We start from the raw sequence: 17884 nt of genomic DNA on the forward strand, positions 1-17884 counted from the left end.
TAAGAATCCCCTGCGGGGTACTTATCACTTAGATAGGTTAGGAAATACAATGTCCAGAGGAGAGGGGTGATCCCGTAGCGGGATACGGATCACCAGCGAGGTTTCCGGCTTAGTTCAGCAAAGAAGGTATGTCAGCAGCTCCGACTTCTCAGGCGTAGGTGCGATGAACATGTGGGTTTGAACGAGCGATGAGTGAGAGCAAACCGGCGATTGAAATAGCCGCTCATAGCGGCGCTCGGCAGTGATGTCATCCGGTCTTAAAGGTGTATGCGTCCTTTGTATATACAAAATGGGACGCAAAGAGAGGAGAAATATAGGAACAAGGGTACCATAGGTACCGGAACATTACAGTACCCCCCCCTTAAGGCCGGCTCCGGAAGGCCTCTAGAACTGGTTTTTCCGGATATTTCGAGTGGAAATTGCGAATCAGTCTAGGGGCATGGATATTGGAGGTATCCAGCCAGGTGTCATCTTGGGGCCCATAATTCTTCCATCGTACAAGATACTGGAGTCTTCTTCTATTGAAACGGGAATCCAAAATTTCTTTTATCTCAAATTCTTCTCCACCCTCCACTTGTACAGGAGGTGGAGGTGAGATAGTAGGCCTTATTCCTTGGTTAGGAACATGGGGCTTCAGTAGAGACACATGGAAGACAGGATGTATCTTGAGGTCTACTGGCAATGTGAGTTGTACTGCAGCTTTTCCAATAAGCTTCTCTATTGGAAAAGGTCCCAGAAATAGAGGTCCAAGTTTTTTACTAGGGATCTTTAGTCTCAGATTTTTTGTAGAAAGCCAAACAAGATCCCCAATGGCATATTGGGGAGAGGGTTTCCTACGGAGGTCGTAGTATTTTTTTTGTTGGCTATGAGCATGAGATATTGTATTGTTGAGTAATCCCAGAGAATCCTTTATCTGGGCAAGATAATCAGATGCTACTGGATTACTTGATGGTAAGATACGTGGAGGAAGGAGTGTGGGATGAAACCCATAATTCAGGTAAAACGGACTTTGCTTAGTAGTGCTATGAGTAGCGTTGTTATAGGCGAATTCCGCCAGTGGGAGGAGATCTGCCCAATCGTCCTGTAGATACGAAGTATAGCAACGCAGGTACTGTTCAATGCACTGGTTAACTCTCTCTGTCTGTCCGTTGGTCTGAGGGTGGTAGGCAGAAGTAAGGTTACGCTCTATTCGCAGTATCTGACATAGAGCTAGCCAAAATTTTGAGATGAATTGTGAACCACGGTCAGACAGCAGTGTTTTTGGAATACCATGTAACTTAAAGACATGTTTCACAAGTAATTCTGCTGTTTGTTTGGATGAAGGTAGTTTTCGGATAGGGGTGAAATGTGCCATCTTGGTCAGATGGTCCACTGATACCAAGATGGTGTTGAATCCTTTGGAAGGTGGTAGTTCCACTATGAAATCCAAGGATACCACTTCCCACGGAACCTGGGGTATCGGTAAACTACAAAGTAATCCTGATGGTTTCGTGTTGTCAATTTTAGACCTTGCACAGATATCACAAGATGAAACAAACTTTTTTACGGTTGTCTTCATGTCTGGCCACCAAAATTGCCTAGTGAGTAGATTGAGAGTTTTAGTCATACCCATATGTCCTGCCATAGGTACATCATGCGACAATTCTAAGATCTTGGTTCGCATAGTAGGGGGTATGTATAATTTATCGTTGTAGTAGAGGAAGCCCTCTGCGTCAGTATTTAGTTGTGGTGGAGGTGAATCCAACCCTATGCTGTGCAAAATCTCCTCCTTCAGTGAGCGAACGACTCTGATAATACGTTCAAGTGGTATTATAGGAACTGAGGGAACCTCAGTGCAATCTTTCTCGGCTAGTCGTGAGAGTGCATCCGCTTTTTTATTTTTGTCTGCGGGCGTGTAAGTTACTAAAAAATTAAATCTCAGAAAGAATAACGACCACCGTACCTGCCGGTGGGAAAGAGTTCTATTAGTCTGAAGGTATTGTAGGTTTTTGTGATCAGTATATATCAGAATTGGCAATTGAGTGCCCTCAAGTAGATGTTTCCAATTCTCCAATGCCAGTTTTATGGCTAATAACTCCTTCTCACCTACTGGGTAGTTCACCTCGGGGCTACTTAATGACTTTGAAAAGAAAGCAACTGGGTGAAGAGGTGAGATGTTTGTTGGTCGTTGTGAGAGAACTGCTCCTACTGCCATATTAGACGCATCTACCTTCCAAGATGTATTGAAGGGATGGGTCTGGATGGCATAGTATGGGGGCAGTAGTAAAGCTTGATTTCAGCAGACAGAAAGCAAGGCCCGAAGCGAAAAAAAAAAAAAAAAAAAAAAAAAATAGCGCAGGGCAGACATGACCATGTGAAGAGGGGAGACAGGGCAGGTGTGAGTTAAATTAAATTGTTTTGAGTTGGGGGGTATGCAGGGATTGGTGTATCAGGTTTGGGAGGGGTTGAGGTACAGTTAGGAGGGGTGGCCCCTCAGATTGGAGGTCAGTGGAAGTTCAACGGACGAAGGAAGAAGAAGCTTGGTCACCCACCTTTTTCACTGCAGAGCATCTCACCTCAGCTTCCCTGGTCTGTGATGGCGGATTTGGACGTTTTGCTGGAGCAAATTAAGGCCGCTGCCGCGGTGAAGGGGACTGAGTGGCTCCGGTCCCAGGTCTCCACGTTGATGGGGGTTCAGGACTCTGCACAGGATTCGGAGGGGCTTGCGGTCCCGCGGGCTCGGCGGTCACGGCCGCCGGAGCGTTTTTCACCGGACCCTTCCCCTCGAGCTCAGCGTCATCCTAGGAGCCCCGACAGGGACCCTTCAGGGCCGCCGGCTAAGCGTACTCCTGCTGCGGCCGTGCGCGCCTCTGGGAGGAATCCTCTGCATGGACGGAGCTCTGGGGGTAGTGGGGGGAGGCGGCCTTCGGTCTCTCCCCGTCCCTCTCGCCGGGGTGCTACTGGACTGGCGGGCTCCCCTACTGGCGATGCTCCGGTCGGAGGGGTGCCTCGGCGTGGGAGCGGCTTCATGGCGGCCGGTGGCAGCAGTGATCGGCGGGACTCGGAGTCGGCCTCGGCTGGGCGCAGAGAGATGACGCGGCGGGGCAAGTCACGTGGCCGGGTCATCGGAAGTTCGGCTGGTTCACAGAGGTCTCCGTCGGGCGGAGCTGGAGTACGGGGGCGTGGACGCCTGTCGCTCGGCTCTGCAAATGGCGGGAGTGCGACACCTGGTGGACGGATGTCGGCGGTGCCCGGGGACGATCGTTCGGAAGGCGAAGTGTCCGGATCGGATGTGGAAGAGGATGTCGGTGGTCGGTCGGCGACGAGGGAGGCTGGATCGGCGGCTGGGGGCGCCCCCCCTGGGCAGACAGGTGAGGTCACAATTCCTTCTCTGGCTTTGTCTGATTTGCGGGGCTTGTTTGATGTGGGGGGTGGGAGTGCTGGAGGGGCTCGGGGGGTGGGGGTGTCCCGGCCAGTGGGGGCGGGGACCCCGGAAGGGGGTGATGATGGGGGGTTTGAGGGGCTTCCTCCTGGGTCTACGGGACCTCTTGGGGCGTTTGCCCCCGGGGGACGGGGGCCGCTTGTCTCCAGCGGCGGCTTGGGTGCCTCCGGCGGGGGGCTCGGGCACGGAGCCGGGGGGGGCCCCGGGGCTGGCGGGGCCGTCTTCCACGGGGCTAGTTGCGGGGGGGGCTGGGGCCCCTCCCCAGGTTGTTGGTGCTCCGGCAGTGGTGGCGGTGACGGCCGGGGCGACGGGGGACAAGACCGGGACGGCGAAGGAGGGGAAGGCGGACGCTGTTCGCCTGGACGATTCAGCGAAAGGTGAGGTATATGTTTGTTTTGAGGGCCCGTTGGGGGCACATTTGAAGCAGGAAGTCCGGGAGAAGATCTGGAAGGGTGAGTACGTGGAAATCTTCACGCTGTTGCCCCTCGAGAAGTTTCACCTGGACAGGGTTAAACCGGAGGAGCGCAAGAAGGAGGACGAGGAGGCGCGACGCTATCGGCTTATCCCTCGGACCTTCGCCAATTGGCTGCAGGCCTTTGCCATTCTGGCGGGCGTCATAGGGGAAAAGGCGCCGGAAAACTGCTCGGCCCTGTTCTGCTACATGGACGCTGTAGGGGAAGCCTATCGGGTTTACGGGGGGTCGGCCTGGCTGCGGTACGACGAACAGTTCCGGCAGCGGAAGGCGGTTAGGCCGTCCTTGCGGTGGGACCACAAGGACATCAGCCTGTGGATGCGGCTCATGTCGTCTGCGAAGGCTCCGAATCAGTTTTTTCCAGGGGGGGCCGGTGGTTCTGCGACCCCGGGACAGCCGGCCGCAAAGAGGAGGGGTTTCTGCTGGCCATTTAATGAGGGTTCCTGTAAGTTCGGTGGCACATGTCGCTTCAAACATGAATGCTCCGGTTGCGGAGGTTCCCATTCCTTGGCTCGGTGTTTTAAGTCCGGAAAAGGGCGGTCCGGAGAGCCTTCGCACAAAGGGGACGACGCCGGTGAGGGTGGAAAGGCTGCGGCCTTTTCTAGATAGGTACCCCGATAGGGCGGCCGCCCGACTTCTGGGGGAAGGTTTTGCGGTGGGTTTTCGTATCCCTTGCTCTTTGGCCTCGGTGCCGCCGGTGGCGAGGAATTTGCGTTCGGCATTGCGCCACCCTTTGGTGGTGTCGGATAAGTTGCACAAGGAAGTGGCTCTCGGTCGCATGGCGGGCCCGTTCTCGGAGGTGCCGGTGCGTGACTTGGTGGTTTCGCCGTTGGGGGTGGTTCCCAAGAAGGAACCCAACAAGTTTCGCCTCATTCACCACCTCTCCTTCCCAAAGGGTGGGTCTGTGAATGACGCCATCGACCCGGATGCCTGTACGGTGTCTTACATTTCCTTTGACGCCGCGGTGGCCTGGGTGCGACATTATGGGCGGGGGGCCTTGATGGCCAAATCGGACATTGAGGCGGCGTTCAGGTTGCTCCCGGTTCCCCCGGACAGTTTTCGATTGCTGGGCTGCCGGTGGCAAGGGGCGTATTATGTGGATCGCTGCCTTCCTATGGGCTGCTCCATATCGTGCGCGCTGTTTGAGACCTTCAGTTCCTTTGTGGAGTGGGTGGTTCGGGAGGTTTCCGGTGTGAATTCGGTGATCCACTATTTGGACGACTTTCTGTGTGTGGGCCCGCCCTCTTCCAACGGGTGCGCGATCCTGCTTGCCACGTTGCAGCATGTGGCCGGGTGCTTCGGCATTCCGTTGGCCCCCGACAAGACGGAAGGCCCGACCACGGTGCTCAGCTTCCTGGGCATTGTCGTGGATTCGGAGGCCATGGAGTGTCGCCTACCGGAGGATAAATTGGGGGCTTTGAGAGCTGAAATTGAAGGGGTGCTGGGTTTGCGCAAGATTCAGTTGCGCAGCTTGCAGTCGTTGCTGGGTAAATTGAATTTTGCCTGCCGCATTATGCCCATGGGCCGGGTTTTCTGCCGACGGCTGTCGGCGGCGACTTCGGGGGTGAAGTTGCCCACTCACTTCGTCAGGCTCAACAGGGAACACAGGGATGACTTGCGTCTGTGGCACGGTTTTTTGGCCACATACAATGGTAGATCCTTGTGGATGGCCGGGCCGATCAGCAACTTTGATTTGGAACTGTTTACCGATGCTGCTGGTTCGGCGGGGTACGGGGCTTTTCACCGGGGGGCGTGGAGCGCCGCCCCTTGGCCGGGGGCATGGCAGGTAGCGGGGCTGGTCAGCAACTTGGTGTTGCTGGAACTGTTCCCGGTGGTGGTGGCCCTGGAGATTTGGGGGGCGGAGTTCAGGAACCTGAAGGTTCGCCTCCATTGCGACAATCTCGGGGTGGTTCAGGTGATCAACCGCGCGTCGGCTTCGTCTCAGCCGGTGGTGCGCCTCCTCAGGTATTTGGTTTTGCGGTGTCTACGGTTGAATGTTTTCCTGTACGCTGTGCACATTCCGGGGGTTAAGAATGATATTGCTGACGCGCTGTCTCGTTTTCAGTGGGACAGGTTCCGGGAGTTGGCACCGGCAGCGGAGCAACGCGGAGTCACGTGTCCGGAGTGGCTATGGGGGATTGCCTTGGGGTCCTCGCTGGATGGATCAGGAAGTCGGTGAGCGGGTCCACGTGGTCGGCTTATTGCAAGGTATGGTTGGAGTGGCTGGAGGTGTTGCGGGTGGCATCGGTGGATCCTCTGGGTCCGGAGGTCAGGTGGGTGTTACTTTCTTTTGTCTCTGATCATTTTGAGAGGGGCGCGTCGGCTTCCGCTGTGGCTCGCAAGTTGTCCGGCTTGGCCTTTCTGTTTAAATTTCTGGGTTGTCAGGATTACACGAAGGACTTCGTGGTGAGACAAGCGTTACGGGGCTATTCCAGGGCTTATCGGAGGAGGGACACTAGGCGCCCGGTGTCCTTCGCTCTTTTGCAGGACGTCTGCCGGCAATTGGGGGAGCACTGCGCCTCGAGTTACGAGGTGGTGTTGTTTAAGGCGGCCTTTTCTCTCGCTTTTTTCGGGGCTTTCCGGATTGGGGAATTGGTCAGCTCCTCCCGGACGGTGCCGGGGGGCCTATTGGGTCAGGATGTCTCTGTCGGTCGGGAGGGGGTTACTATCCTCCTTCGACGGTCCAAAACGGACCAGAGTGGCAAGGGGGTCCGTGTCCGGTTGTTCGCGGTGCCGTCTTCACCGCTGTGCCCGGTAGGGGCGGTTCGGGATTACTGGGCAATCCGCCCTTCGCGGCCCGGTTCATTTTTAATGCATGCGGACGGGTCGTCGTTATCTCGTTTTCAATTTGTATCGGTGTTCAGAAGGTGTGTGGGCTCTTTGGGTTTGGATGCCAGTAGGTTTGCATCTCATTCCTTTCGGATCGGGGCGGCCACTGAGGCTGCACGCTGGGGATTGAATGACGATGCGGTCAAACGCATTGGGCGCTGGGAGTCTAGGAGGTTCTTGTTGTACGTTCGTCCACAGCTGTTGGTGTAGGGTATGTACGGGGGGTGGTTTTGTCGCTGGGGGGGTGTGGGCCCGGCTGGTTATCTGATTATTGGTTGGTTTTCTTTTCCTTTTGTCCCCTTTTCTTGTAGGTTTGGAACCCTGCCTTGTTTGGATCGTGGGACACTCGTATGTTTTCTGGGGGGCCCGGAGAGCTGATGTGCGTCCTAATGGTAGACAACTTGGTTTTTCTCGGCACGAGGCTTGTGTCAGGTGGCTGGGGGTGCCGGGGCTTACTTGGGGCAGGGTCCTTCCCGAAGTGCATCGTTTCGCCCGGTTGGACAGGCAGCCAGATGTTTTGGTGCTGCATGCCGGGGGCAACGATTTGGGGGCCAGGTCCGCGCGGGCCTTGATCAGGGACATAAAGTTGGATTTCCTTCGGCTGCGCACGGCTTTTCCGGCGCTGCTTGTAGTTTGGTCGGATATGGTGGCCCGCACGTCCTGGCGCATGGCCAGGTCGGTCGCGCGCCTTAATAAGGCTCGGATTAAGTTGAACAAGGAAGTGGGGCGCTTTGTGTGTCGGAATGGGGGGTTGGTGGTTCGCCACCTGGAGTTGGAAGTGGACACATGGCGGTATCTGCGGGATGATGGAGTCCACCTCAATGCGGTGGGTATAGATTTATGGGCCCTGGGATTACAGGATGGGATCCAGCGAGCCTTGAGGGTTTGGAGGGGCACGCAAGGGTAAGGTGTCACCCTTGGGTGCTGGTGGCGTTTTGTTGGTCTTTGCTGGCGGGGGAGGTGAACAGTTTAGGATAAGGGTATGGTTGGGACTCATCGTTGGTATGGGTCCCTATGGTGCATTCCATTTAATGTCAGTTTAAATGGAATTCAAAATGGTGGCACTGCGGGGAGTGGTTTGTCTCCGAGCCGGTGACGCGGCTGGAGGCCTATCAGGGCACAGGTCCCGCAGTGCAGGATTTGGAATTATTTGGAGGAGCCTCAAAGACCAACAGGCCTAATGACTGATTGTTTTATGTTTGTAAGGAATGTTTTTTCTCCTTATGTTAATTTTAAGGTAAAAGGGTTAATAAAATGGCTGCTGTGGCCAATTAACTCCAAGCACGGTGTGGTCTCAATTATTTAGGTAAAGGGAAAGGTTTATGGCATGGGGGTGGAGCCTTTGGCTTTAAGCAGCCTAAGAGTTTGGGGGGTGACATCTATTCTACATTGGTCAAGCAAGGCCCGAAGCGAAAAAAAAAAAAAAAAAAAAAAAAAATAGCGCAGGGCAGACATGACCATGTGAAGAGGGGAGACAGGGCAGGTGTGAGTTAAATTAAATTGTTTTGAGTTGGGGGGTATGCAGGGATTGGTGTATCAGGTTTGGGAGGGGTTGAGGTACAGTTAGGAGGGGTGGCCCCTCAGATTGGAGGTCAGTGGAAGTTCAACGGACGAAGGAAGAAGAAGCTTCCCACCCGCCCTCCCTAATTTCTGGGACTGTTATGGTTGATTTTGCTTCATGTCTTTTGTGCTTTCTGTCCTTTCTGGGGGAATTTTATATTGTCATGGCAGCTGGGCGTTTTGTTGGTCTTTGCTGGCGGGGGAGGTGAACAGTTTAGGATAAGGGTATGGTTGGGACTCATCGTTGGTATGGGTCCCTATGGTGCATTCCATTTAATGTCAGTTTAAATGGAATTCAAAATGGTGGCACTGCGGGGAGTGGTTTGTCTCCGAGCCGGTGACGCGGCTGGAGGCCTATCAGGGCACAGGTCCCGCAGTGCAGGATTTGGAATTATTTGGAGGAGCCTCAAAGACCAACAGGCCTAATGACTGATTGTTTTATGTTTGTAAGGAATGTTTTTTCTCCTTATGTTAATTTTAAGGTAAAAGGGTTAATAAAATGGCTGCTGTGGCCAATTAACTCCAAGCACGGTGTGGTCTCAATTATTTAGGTAAAGGGAAAGGTTTATGGCATGGGGGTGGAGCCTTTGGCTTTAAGCAGCCTAAGAGTTTGGGGGGTGACATCTATTCTACATTGGTCATGCTCCATTTGCTTCCTTTGACCAATTAAATGGTCTCTTCGTGCTTGTAAGTTGTGTGAGAGGTTTCACAATCGCAGAGAAGTTTTTAATGAATTTCCTATAGTAATTAGAGAATCCTAGGAACCTTTGTAATGCTTTGCGAGTGGTTGGCACAGGCAAATCCAGAATGCAGGATATTTTGCTCATGTCCATTTTGATTCCACTTTTAGATATAATATATCCTAGGAATAGTACCTCCTCTTTATGAAAGAGACATTTCTTTGATTTAACATATAAGTTATGTGCAAGTAGTCTTGACAACACAAGTCTCACATGTTTTATGTGCTCAGGTAAGGAATGAGAATAGATAAGTATATCGTCCAAATATACTACCACACAAACATCAAGCAAGTCTCGAAATATCTCGTTTATAAAACGTTGGAAGGCTGCGGGGGCATTACATAGCCCAAATGGCATTACCAGGTACTCAAACAGTCCGTATCTGGTTCTGAATGCCGTCTTCCATTCATCCCCTTTACGGATTCGAATTAAATTGTATGCCCCTTTTAGGTCCAATTTTGAAAAGAAAGAAGCCCCACGCACCTGTTCGATAAGTTCAGGAATAAGAGGTAAAGGATAACGATCCTTTATTGTGATGGCATTTAATTGTCTGAAATCAATGATAGGCCTAAGGCTAGAGTCCTTATTGCGGACAAAGAAAAGCCCAGCAGCAGTGGAGGAAGTAGAAGGTCGGATGAATCCTTTTGCCAAGTTTTCATCCAGATACTCTTTAAGGTGAGAGAGTTCATCCTGTGAGAGAGGATATACATGTCCGTAAGGCAACTTGCTATTAGGGAGCAGATCGATACAACAATCATAGTCCCTGTGAGGAGGTAACATTTGAGCGTTTTTCTCGAGGAAAACCTCTGATAAATCTTGATAACACTTAGGAATAATGTCATCTGGCAGTACAGACAGGATCCTATCATGTGTGGGGAGGTTACACGTCGTCTCGCAATAGTGAGAAGAGAAGGCTAACGTTCTTGTTTTCCAATTGATGATTGGTTGATGTATGTGTAACCAGGGAAGTCCCAAAATGATTGGAAAATGTGCCAAAGTTAATACATCAAAGGGGTGGTCTCCACATGAGACTCGTCAGCAGTTACAAGAAGTGCCTGTGTCTGACTGGTGATAGGACCAGAGGATAAAGGTGTACCGTTAATAAAACTAACGGAGACAGGTTTGGGTTTTGAAACAATAGGTATTTTATTAAGGGAGACAAAACAAATGTCAATGTAGTTTCCACAAGATCCTGTGTCAATCATAGCCTTGGTGGTGATCCTAGTTTGGTCCCACTGCAATGTTAATTGAACAAAAAGATAAGAATTAGGAAAGGAAGTTGTGAGTCCCCCTAGCAAGACATTTGAACACTCACCCTCTTTTCTGCGAACAAAAGGAAAGTCGTTTACCAGATGATTCGGGGATGCGCAGTACATGCAAAGATGTTCGGTTTTCCTCCTGGCACGTTCAGAAGGGGTCAGAGGTGGACGTATCATTCCTACTTCCATAGGAGTAGGGTCAGCAGGCAACATCCGAGAAGGACTGGAAAATGGTGAGCCCATCTTCTCAGCCTTTCTTTCTCGTAGTCGTCTGTCAATATTGATACTGGTCTGGATCAGTCCCTCTAGAGTGCCAGGTAAATCCGCTCGGGCGAGCTCGTCTTTAACGGCCTCAGATAGGCCGAGTCTAAACTGCGTTCGCAAAGATGCGTCGTTCCACCCTGAATCAGGGGAACCATCTTTTAAAATTCGCCACAAAATCTTCAACAGGTCTCCTTCCTTGTTTTAGGGCCCGTAACTGGGTGTCAGCAGTACTCTGCTTGTTGGGGTCTTCATATAAAGTAGCAAGTTGTGCTAGAAATAAGGGATAAGAATTAAGGAGTGGATCATCCTTTTCAAAGAGAGCATCTGCCCAGGCCCGGGGTTCACCCGTTAAATAGGAGATGATGGTACAAACCTTAATTTGATCAGTGGTGTAGGTTAGAGGTTTTAACAAAAAAAACAATTAACATGCGTTTTTAAATTCACGGAATTTGCTCCGATCACCAGAAAACACTATAGGAGGGTTTATCTTAGGCTCACGGGGCTGAGCAGCAGGAGGCTGTGTGAGGCGGCCAAGCTGCTGTCTCAAGGTTTGATTGTCATTTTTTACCTCTGTAAGTGCATGGATCAATGCATCTACTTGTTGTTTTAATTGTAGTACATGAGTGGATAATTCTGCTGAATTCATATTTTTTTTAAGGGCTCGTTCAATCTGTAACGTTCATGCGTTTTTGTTTGCGGATGGATTTACAGCTGCAGAATTATTACACTCAGTAGCCTTGTAGAGAATCTGTTGAACAACATATCCAACTCTCAGGACTTCATCACCGTGTACAGCCTGTTATATACTATATATATATTAATAGATGTTTAATGGAGGGATAGAGTATATGAGGATATATAGATGAGAGACAGGCTATTGTATGGTGAGCACTAGAAGTAGTATAGGAGAGTTGCAGGTGATGGTAAGCAGATAGGTTCTGATGTCAAGTATAGTGCAGATGGTAAGAGGACACAGATGGAGTATACTTTAGACAGAGTAACCTAGTGCAAGGATAGTTCAAGGTAGTCCCAAGAGCTAACAGTCTTATGCAGATGATAGTGAATAGATAGGTACAGATAGTCTTGGTAATTGCAGTAGATGACAGTAGGAGATTGGTTAGTAAGAATCCCCTGCGGGGTACTTATCACTTAGATAGGTTAGGAAATACAATGTCCAGAGGAGAGGGGTGATCCCGTAGCGGGATACGGATCACCAGCGAGGTTTCCGGCTTAGTTCAGCAAAGAAGGTATGTCAGCAGCTCCGACTTCTCAGGCGTAGGTGCGATGAACATGTGGGTTTGAACGAGCGATGAGTGAGAGCAAACCGGCGATTGAAATAGCCGCTCATAGCGGCGCTCGGCAGTGATGTCATCCGGTCTTAAAGGTGTATGCGTCCTTTGTATATACAAGATGGGACGCAAAGAGAGGAGAAATATAGGAACAAGGGTACCATAGGTACCGGAACATTACACCTAGGAAAAACAGAGGTATATCGGCGCATGCAAATAAATATATACCAAGCAGCTGACACCAAGGTAAAAGTATATAAAACCTCAAATAATACAATAGAAAAACCGGTGCAGCGCTAAAACGATCAATAAGGATAAATAGATAAATTCACTATGATAATATAAAATACATGAGAATATTACATGAAATGATGCATAGCATAAAATCATTTAAAATCACATGATCATCTATGAAAGTCAGAGGGAGTAATGTCCATAATGAATCCAGGGAAAAGTGCACAGTGCTTCTATAGACAAGACAAGGTGCTCTCACTCAGTGAAAACCTCCACCAGTGCCACTAGCCTCTCACCTGAGGGCTTTGAAAAAACAGCCTTAATCAATACAACAGCACAGCAGCTTCTCCACACAGGGTCCCCAGCAAGAACGACAATCTCCTTCACTTAGTACATAGACAGATGCTTTTGTTGATGTAAAGAAATATATTGTAGCTGTTTGTTTCACCATGTTCTTTGCATACTGATTCTGAATGGGAGGGTCTGGTTCATTATAGTCACATGGCCAGTGTTGGGGGTAACTAGTTACAAAGTAACTAATTACAGTAACTAAATTACTTTTTTTGGTAACTAAGTAAAGTAACTAGTTACAATACTAATATTGGTAACTACACTACTTTACTAGGCTATAAGAAGTAACTACACTACTTTACTAGGCTATAGGAACGCGCTTTCCTGCGTTACCCAAGCCGTGCGGTACAATCGTTATTTCGAAGAATAGAGAGGGATGAAGTTTATGACTTTTTGTTGCACTTTATGTTTTATTCTGTTTTTTCAGGTTTTGTTCTCATGTTTCCCAAAGCCTGTGTTTATACAATAAACTCTATGCAGAAAGAGTGTCATGTATCTCCTTCTACACGGTCAATTAAGAAAGAGGAAAGTAAAGTAATAAGTAGTGAAGTTACTTTTCAAATGCAGTAACTAGTAAAGTAATCTCATTACAATTTACAGAAGTAACTAGTAACTAGTTACATTTTTTGAGTAACTACCCCAACACTGCACATGGCTCACTCTCTGTGCTTATTCACAAGGATCCTAGACAGACTTCTGGATGGATATGATAACAGGTTAAGACCAGGTCTGGGAGGTAAGGCAATGACAATTCTTATTCATGGTGATTAAGTTAGCATGTGATTGCTTGATTGACATGGAAGGGCCCTTCTGCTCTCCTAGACAAACGTTGTCTGTGTTCCCAGGCTGAGAAAGAGAGTCTCTCTCAGCCTGGGAACACAGACAAAGTTTGTCTAGGAGAGCAGAAGGGCCCTTCCATGTCAATCAAGCAATCGCATGCTAACTTAATCACCATGAATAAGAATTGTCATTGCCTTACCTCCCAGGCCTGGTCTTAACCTGTTATCATATCCATCCGGAAGTCTGTCTAGGATCCTTGTGAATAAGCACAGAGAGTGAGCCATATGACTATAATGAACCAGACCCTCCCATTCAGAATCAGTATGCAAAGAACATGGTGAAACAAACAGCTACAATATATTTCTTTACATCAACAAAAGCATCCGTCTATGTACTAAGTGAAGGAGATTGTCGTTCTTGCTGGGGACCCTGTGTGGAGAAGCTGCTGTGCTGTTGTATTGATTAAGGCTGTTTTTTCACAGCCCTCAGGTGAGAGGCTAGTGGCACTGGTGGAGGTTTTCACTGAGTGAGAGCACCTTCTCTTGTCTATAGAAGCACTGTGCACTTTTCCCTGGATTCATTATGGACATTACTCCCTCTGACTTTCATAGATGGACATTCATGTGATTTTAAATGATTTTATGCTATGCATCATTTCATGTAATATTCTCATGTATTTTATATTATCATAGTGAATTTATCCTTTTAGCGCTGCACCGTTTTTTCTATCATATACTACCCTAGCCTGTCCATATACTACCCTAGCTTGTCCATATACTACCCTAGCCCTCCCCTATAACTGTCCTAGCCTGTCTATATTCTACACTAGCCTGCCCCTATACTGTCCTTGCCCACCCCTATACTGATTTTGCTCGCCCCTATACTACCCTAGCCTGCCCCTATACTGCCCTAGTCTGCCTCAGCTTGCGCCAGTATAATCTGTCTTTTTGTTCCCCACTCTACAAACAGTACTGACAGTCTGACGTCCCGCTTTTGGCACACTGTATGATCCGTGTTCATCTGTAAATTCAATGTAATATCTCATAATCTGCCGGCACTGCACACACTCACTGTTGAGGAGGAAGAAGAACGTTGGTCAGGTCCATAGCTGAAGGCTGTGTGCTGAGCCTGAGCGTGCGCTAGTGATGGTCATTGCGAGGGCGGGGCCCGGCTCTACACCGCCACCTGCGCATGCACCACCGAAGTTACACTATTGGACAGGCACAGAGGCCAGCCCCTGCCACAGTTCGCCCCTTTCACAGGGTGCCCGCCAGCCATCCTGAGCATGAAGATGATCATGGCGGCTGGACTCAGCGCAGGGAGAGATATTAGGGAATAAAGGTCAGACAGCCCCTCCTGCCTCCCCCACGCTCCCCCACTGGCCCAGGACAGGTCCCAGCAGAGTAAATTAGCCAAGACAAGGTCCTATTTGGTGGGACTGTCCCATCAAAAACTGGACAGTTGGCAGCTATGCTATCTCAGTAGCATATCATCCATGGGTGCAACGTGTTCACTGCACACGGGCCCTGAGGGGTGGGGGGGGGGGGGTGCTGACACACACTGCACTCATGGATGCCCTAGGGCACCAAGATGGGGGCGAGGTAACATTGGGGTAAGTCATATCATTTTGCATATAGACAAGGTGCTGTTGCATGTAAATCTGACTTTCTGATAAATGTATTTTAGTTCTAATTATGATATACAAAAATAATGGATGTGGGGGCCTTTTGGTGGACGTGATTTTTTATTTATTTTTTTGGGGGGGAGGGGGGTGGGGGCAGCATTTTACTCTTGGACCCAGGCAGCACAATGTCTTGGGCCAGCCCTGGGTCTGCATCTGATCCAAAGTCTGTAACTGCTTGTACACAAATAATGATCAAGGGGGGATAGAGCTATTTAGTTAATGATTGTATTTATATTTTAAAGTATGTCCTTTGTCACTTTTCTCTTTACAGATATGGATATTAAATCTGATGGATTTGGTCTGAGGACATGCAGAGAAATTATTAATCTAATGGATGTATCCTTTAAAAAATGTATATAATCTTGCTATTAATACTTTATAAAGATGATGTAGAAATTCATACTGTATATACCCTGTACTGGGGCGTGAGGGGACAGCTCGATACCCTAAACTGGGGTTCTGCACCTTGTTGGGTCAGGTATAGGAGAGCAGCTCTATATCCCGCACTGGTGCCCTGTGCTGTATTTGGGACAGCTGTAAGAGCACCGCTCAATACCCTGCTCTGGGACTCTGTGCTGTGCTGGGCCAGCTATGGATGGACAGTCCTAAATCATGCACTGTGGCTCTGTGCTGTGTTGGGCCAGCTGTATGAACATAGCTCTTTATCCTGCACTGAGGCTCTCTGCTCCACTGGGTAAGCTGAAAAGGACAGCCCATTACCCTGCACTGGTGGTCTGTACTATCCTTGTCCAGCTGTAGAAGCACAGTTCAATGCCCTGCACTGGGGCTCTGTGCTGTGCTGGTCCAATTGTACAGTTTCAGCTCTATATCCTGCACCATGGCTCTTTGCTGTGCTAGGCCAACTGTAGGGGACAGCTCTATATCATGCACTGTGGCTTTGTGCTGTGCTAGTCCAACTGTAGGGGACAGCTCTATATCCTGCACCATGGCTCTGTACTATGCTAGGCCAGCTGTAGAGGGCAGCTCTATATCATGCACTGGGCTCTACTATGCTAGGCCAGCTGTAGGGGACAGCTCTATATCATGCACTGGGCTCTACTAGGCTAGGCCAGCTGTAGAGGACAGCTCTATATCATGCACTGGGCTCTACTATGCTAGGCCAGCTGTAGAGGGCAGCTCTATATCATGCACTGGGCTCTGTACTATGCTAGGCCAGCTGTAAGGGACAGCTCTATATCATGCACTGGGCTCTGTACTATGCTAGGCCAGCTGTAGGGGACGGGCTCTATATCATGCACTGGGCTCTGTACTATGCTAGGCCAGCTGTAGGGAAGAGCTCTATATTCTGCACTGGGCTCTGTACTATGCTGGGCCAGCTGTAGGGGACAGCTCTATATCATGCACTGGACTCTGTACTATGCTAGGCCAGCTGTAGGAGACAACTCTATATCATGCACTGGACTCTGTACTATGCTAGGCCAGCTGTAGGGGACAGCTCTATATCATGCACTGGACTCTGTACTATGCTAGGCCAGCTGTAGGGGAGAGTTCTATATTCTGCACTGGACTCTACTATGCTAGGCCAGCTGTAGGGGACAGCTCTATATCATGCACTGGGCTCCATACTATGCTAGGCCAGCTGTAGGGGACAGCTCTATATCATGCACTGGGCTCTGTACTATGCTAGGCCAGCTGTAGGGGAGAGTTCTATATTCTGCACTGGACTCTACTATGCTAGGCCAGCTGTAGGGGACAGCTCTATATCATGCACTGGGCTCCGTACTATGCTAGGCCAGCTGTAGGGGACAGCTCTATATCATGCACTTGGCTCTGTACTATGCTAGGCCAGCTGTAGAGGACAGCTCTATATCATGCACAGGGGCTCTCTGCGGTGCTGGTCCAGCTGTAGGGTGTCTGCTGTATATCATGCACTGGGGATGTATGCTGTGCTGGTCCAGCTATGGAGGAACACCCCTGTATCCTGCACTGGGGCTCTGTACTGTTTTACCACTGTCAGGAAGAGTCCTTAACCACACACTGTACAGGTGGACAATACCGGGACATTGAGTGCAGAAGAATATAAAACCCTCTGCATTAAACTGGATTACTACATGGTAAAGATTTATTTGCTAGATATGGCACATTTTTTAATATATACTGTAAACATTTTAAACATTTTTCAGAAGATTGATGCAAATCTATTCAGTACCAGAAAAAAGCAGAGCAGTTCTGTAATCCAGGCCAGCAATTAGAATTTACTTTTTTCTGATCTTAGTCCAAACAATCTGACTGGTGAACAGGTGTTTTACCTTAATGTGTATCTAAACCCAAAACAAAAAAGGTGCTATATTAAAGTTTAGCAAACTTTAGATGTGATGGCTGCATTTGTTTTCTTTTTGCAGGCTTTTTTCCTTTATTTTCACCTGGTAGTGCTACCAAAAGACCACTTCCTGTTCTTTGGTGACAACACTGGCCCACTGTACTGTATCTATTAATGAGCAGCAGGGTAAAGGGCTGTTCTTTTCAGCTGAGCACAGAACGTTGTCACCCTCGCTGCTCTCCTGATTTGAATCACCAAAACCTCCCCCTCTCCTCATCGCCATTATGGAGAGTGTTGCATTGTAGTTCACAGAAGATGATGAAGCTGATAAAATTGTCTTTTAGTTCAATCCACAAGAAGTTACAAGGATGCTGCTTTTTTGTCAAAATCAAAAGGCATATTTGTGTACTTGTGTAAAATGTGCTTAGCTCAAAAAAAAAAAAAAAAAAACAATGCAGCTATCATACTAAATCTAAGGACTGGTAAGCTGCAATATGTTAGATTTTTGTTCTTGGGTTTAGACATTCTAAATAGGTTAGTTCATCTTTACAATAAAAGCGCCCAAGCAACCTATTGTCCCCAGTACCCCATTGTCCCCAGTACCCCATTGTCCCCACTACTCCATTGTCCCCAGTACCCCATTGTCCCCAGTACTCCATTGTCTCCAGTACCCCATTGTCCCCAGTACCCCATTGTCCCCAGTACTCCATTGTCCCCAGT

General features: G+C 49.2%; 1 protein-coding gene across 1 annotated transcript in view; it reads left to right on the forward strand.

Moving 5' to 3' along the window:
- LOC309550643 (calpain-8-like) overlaps nucleotides 1-17884 on the forward strand; it is a gene marked incomplete at its 3' end in the record, with an annotated part of 108715 nt that overhangs the window by 60023 nt on the left and 30808 nt on the right. Inside the window, exons 15-16 of the mRNA XM_082250980.1 lie at nucleotides 15155-15219; nucleotides 16890-16958. Coding sequence (XP_082107106.1) covers nucleotides 15155-15219; nucleotides 16890-16958 — 134 coding nt within the window. The remainder of the gene's footprint in view (nucleotides 1-15154; nucleotides 15220-16889; nucleotides 16959-17884) is intronic.

Source organism: Pelophylax lessonae, assembly GCF_965119305.1.
Source record: "Pelophylax lessonae genome assembly, chromosome: 3".
NCBI lineage: Eukaryota > Metazoa > Chordata > Amphibia > Anura > Ranidae > Pelophylax > Pelophylax lessonae.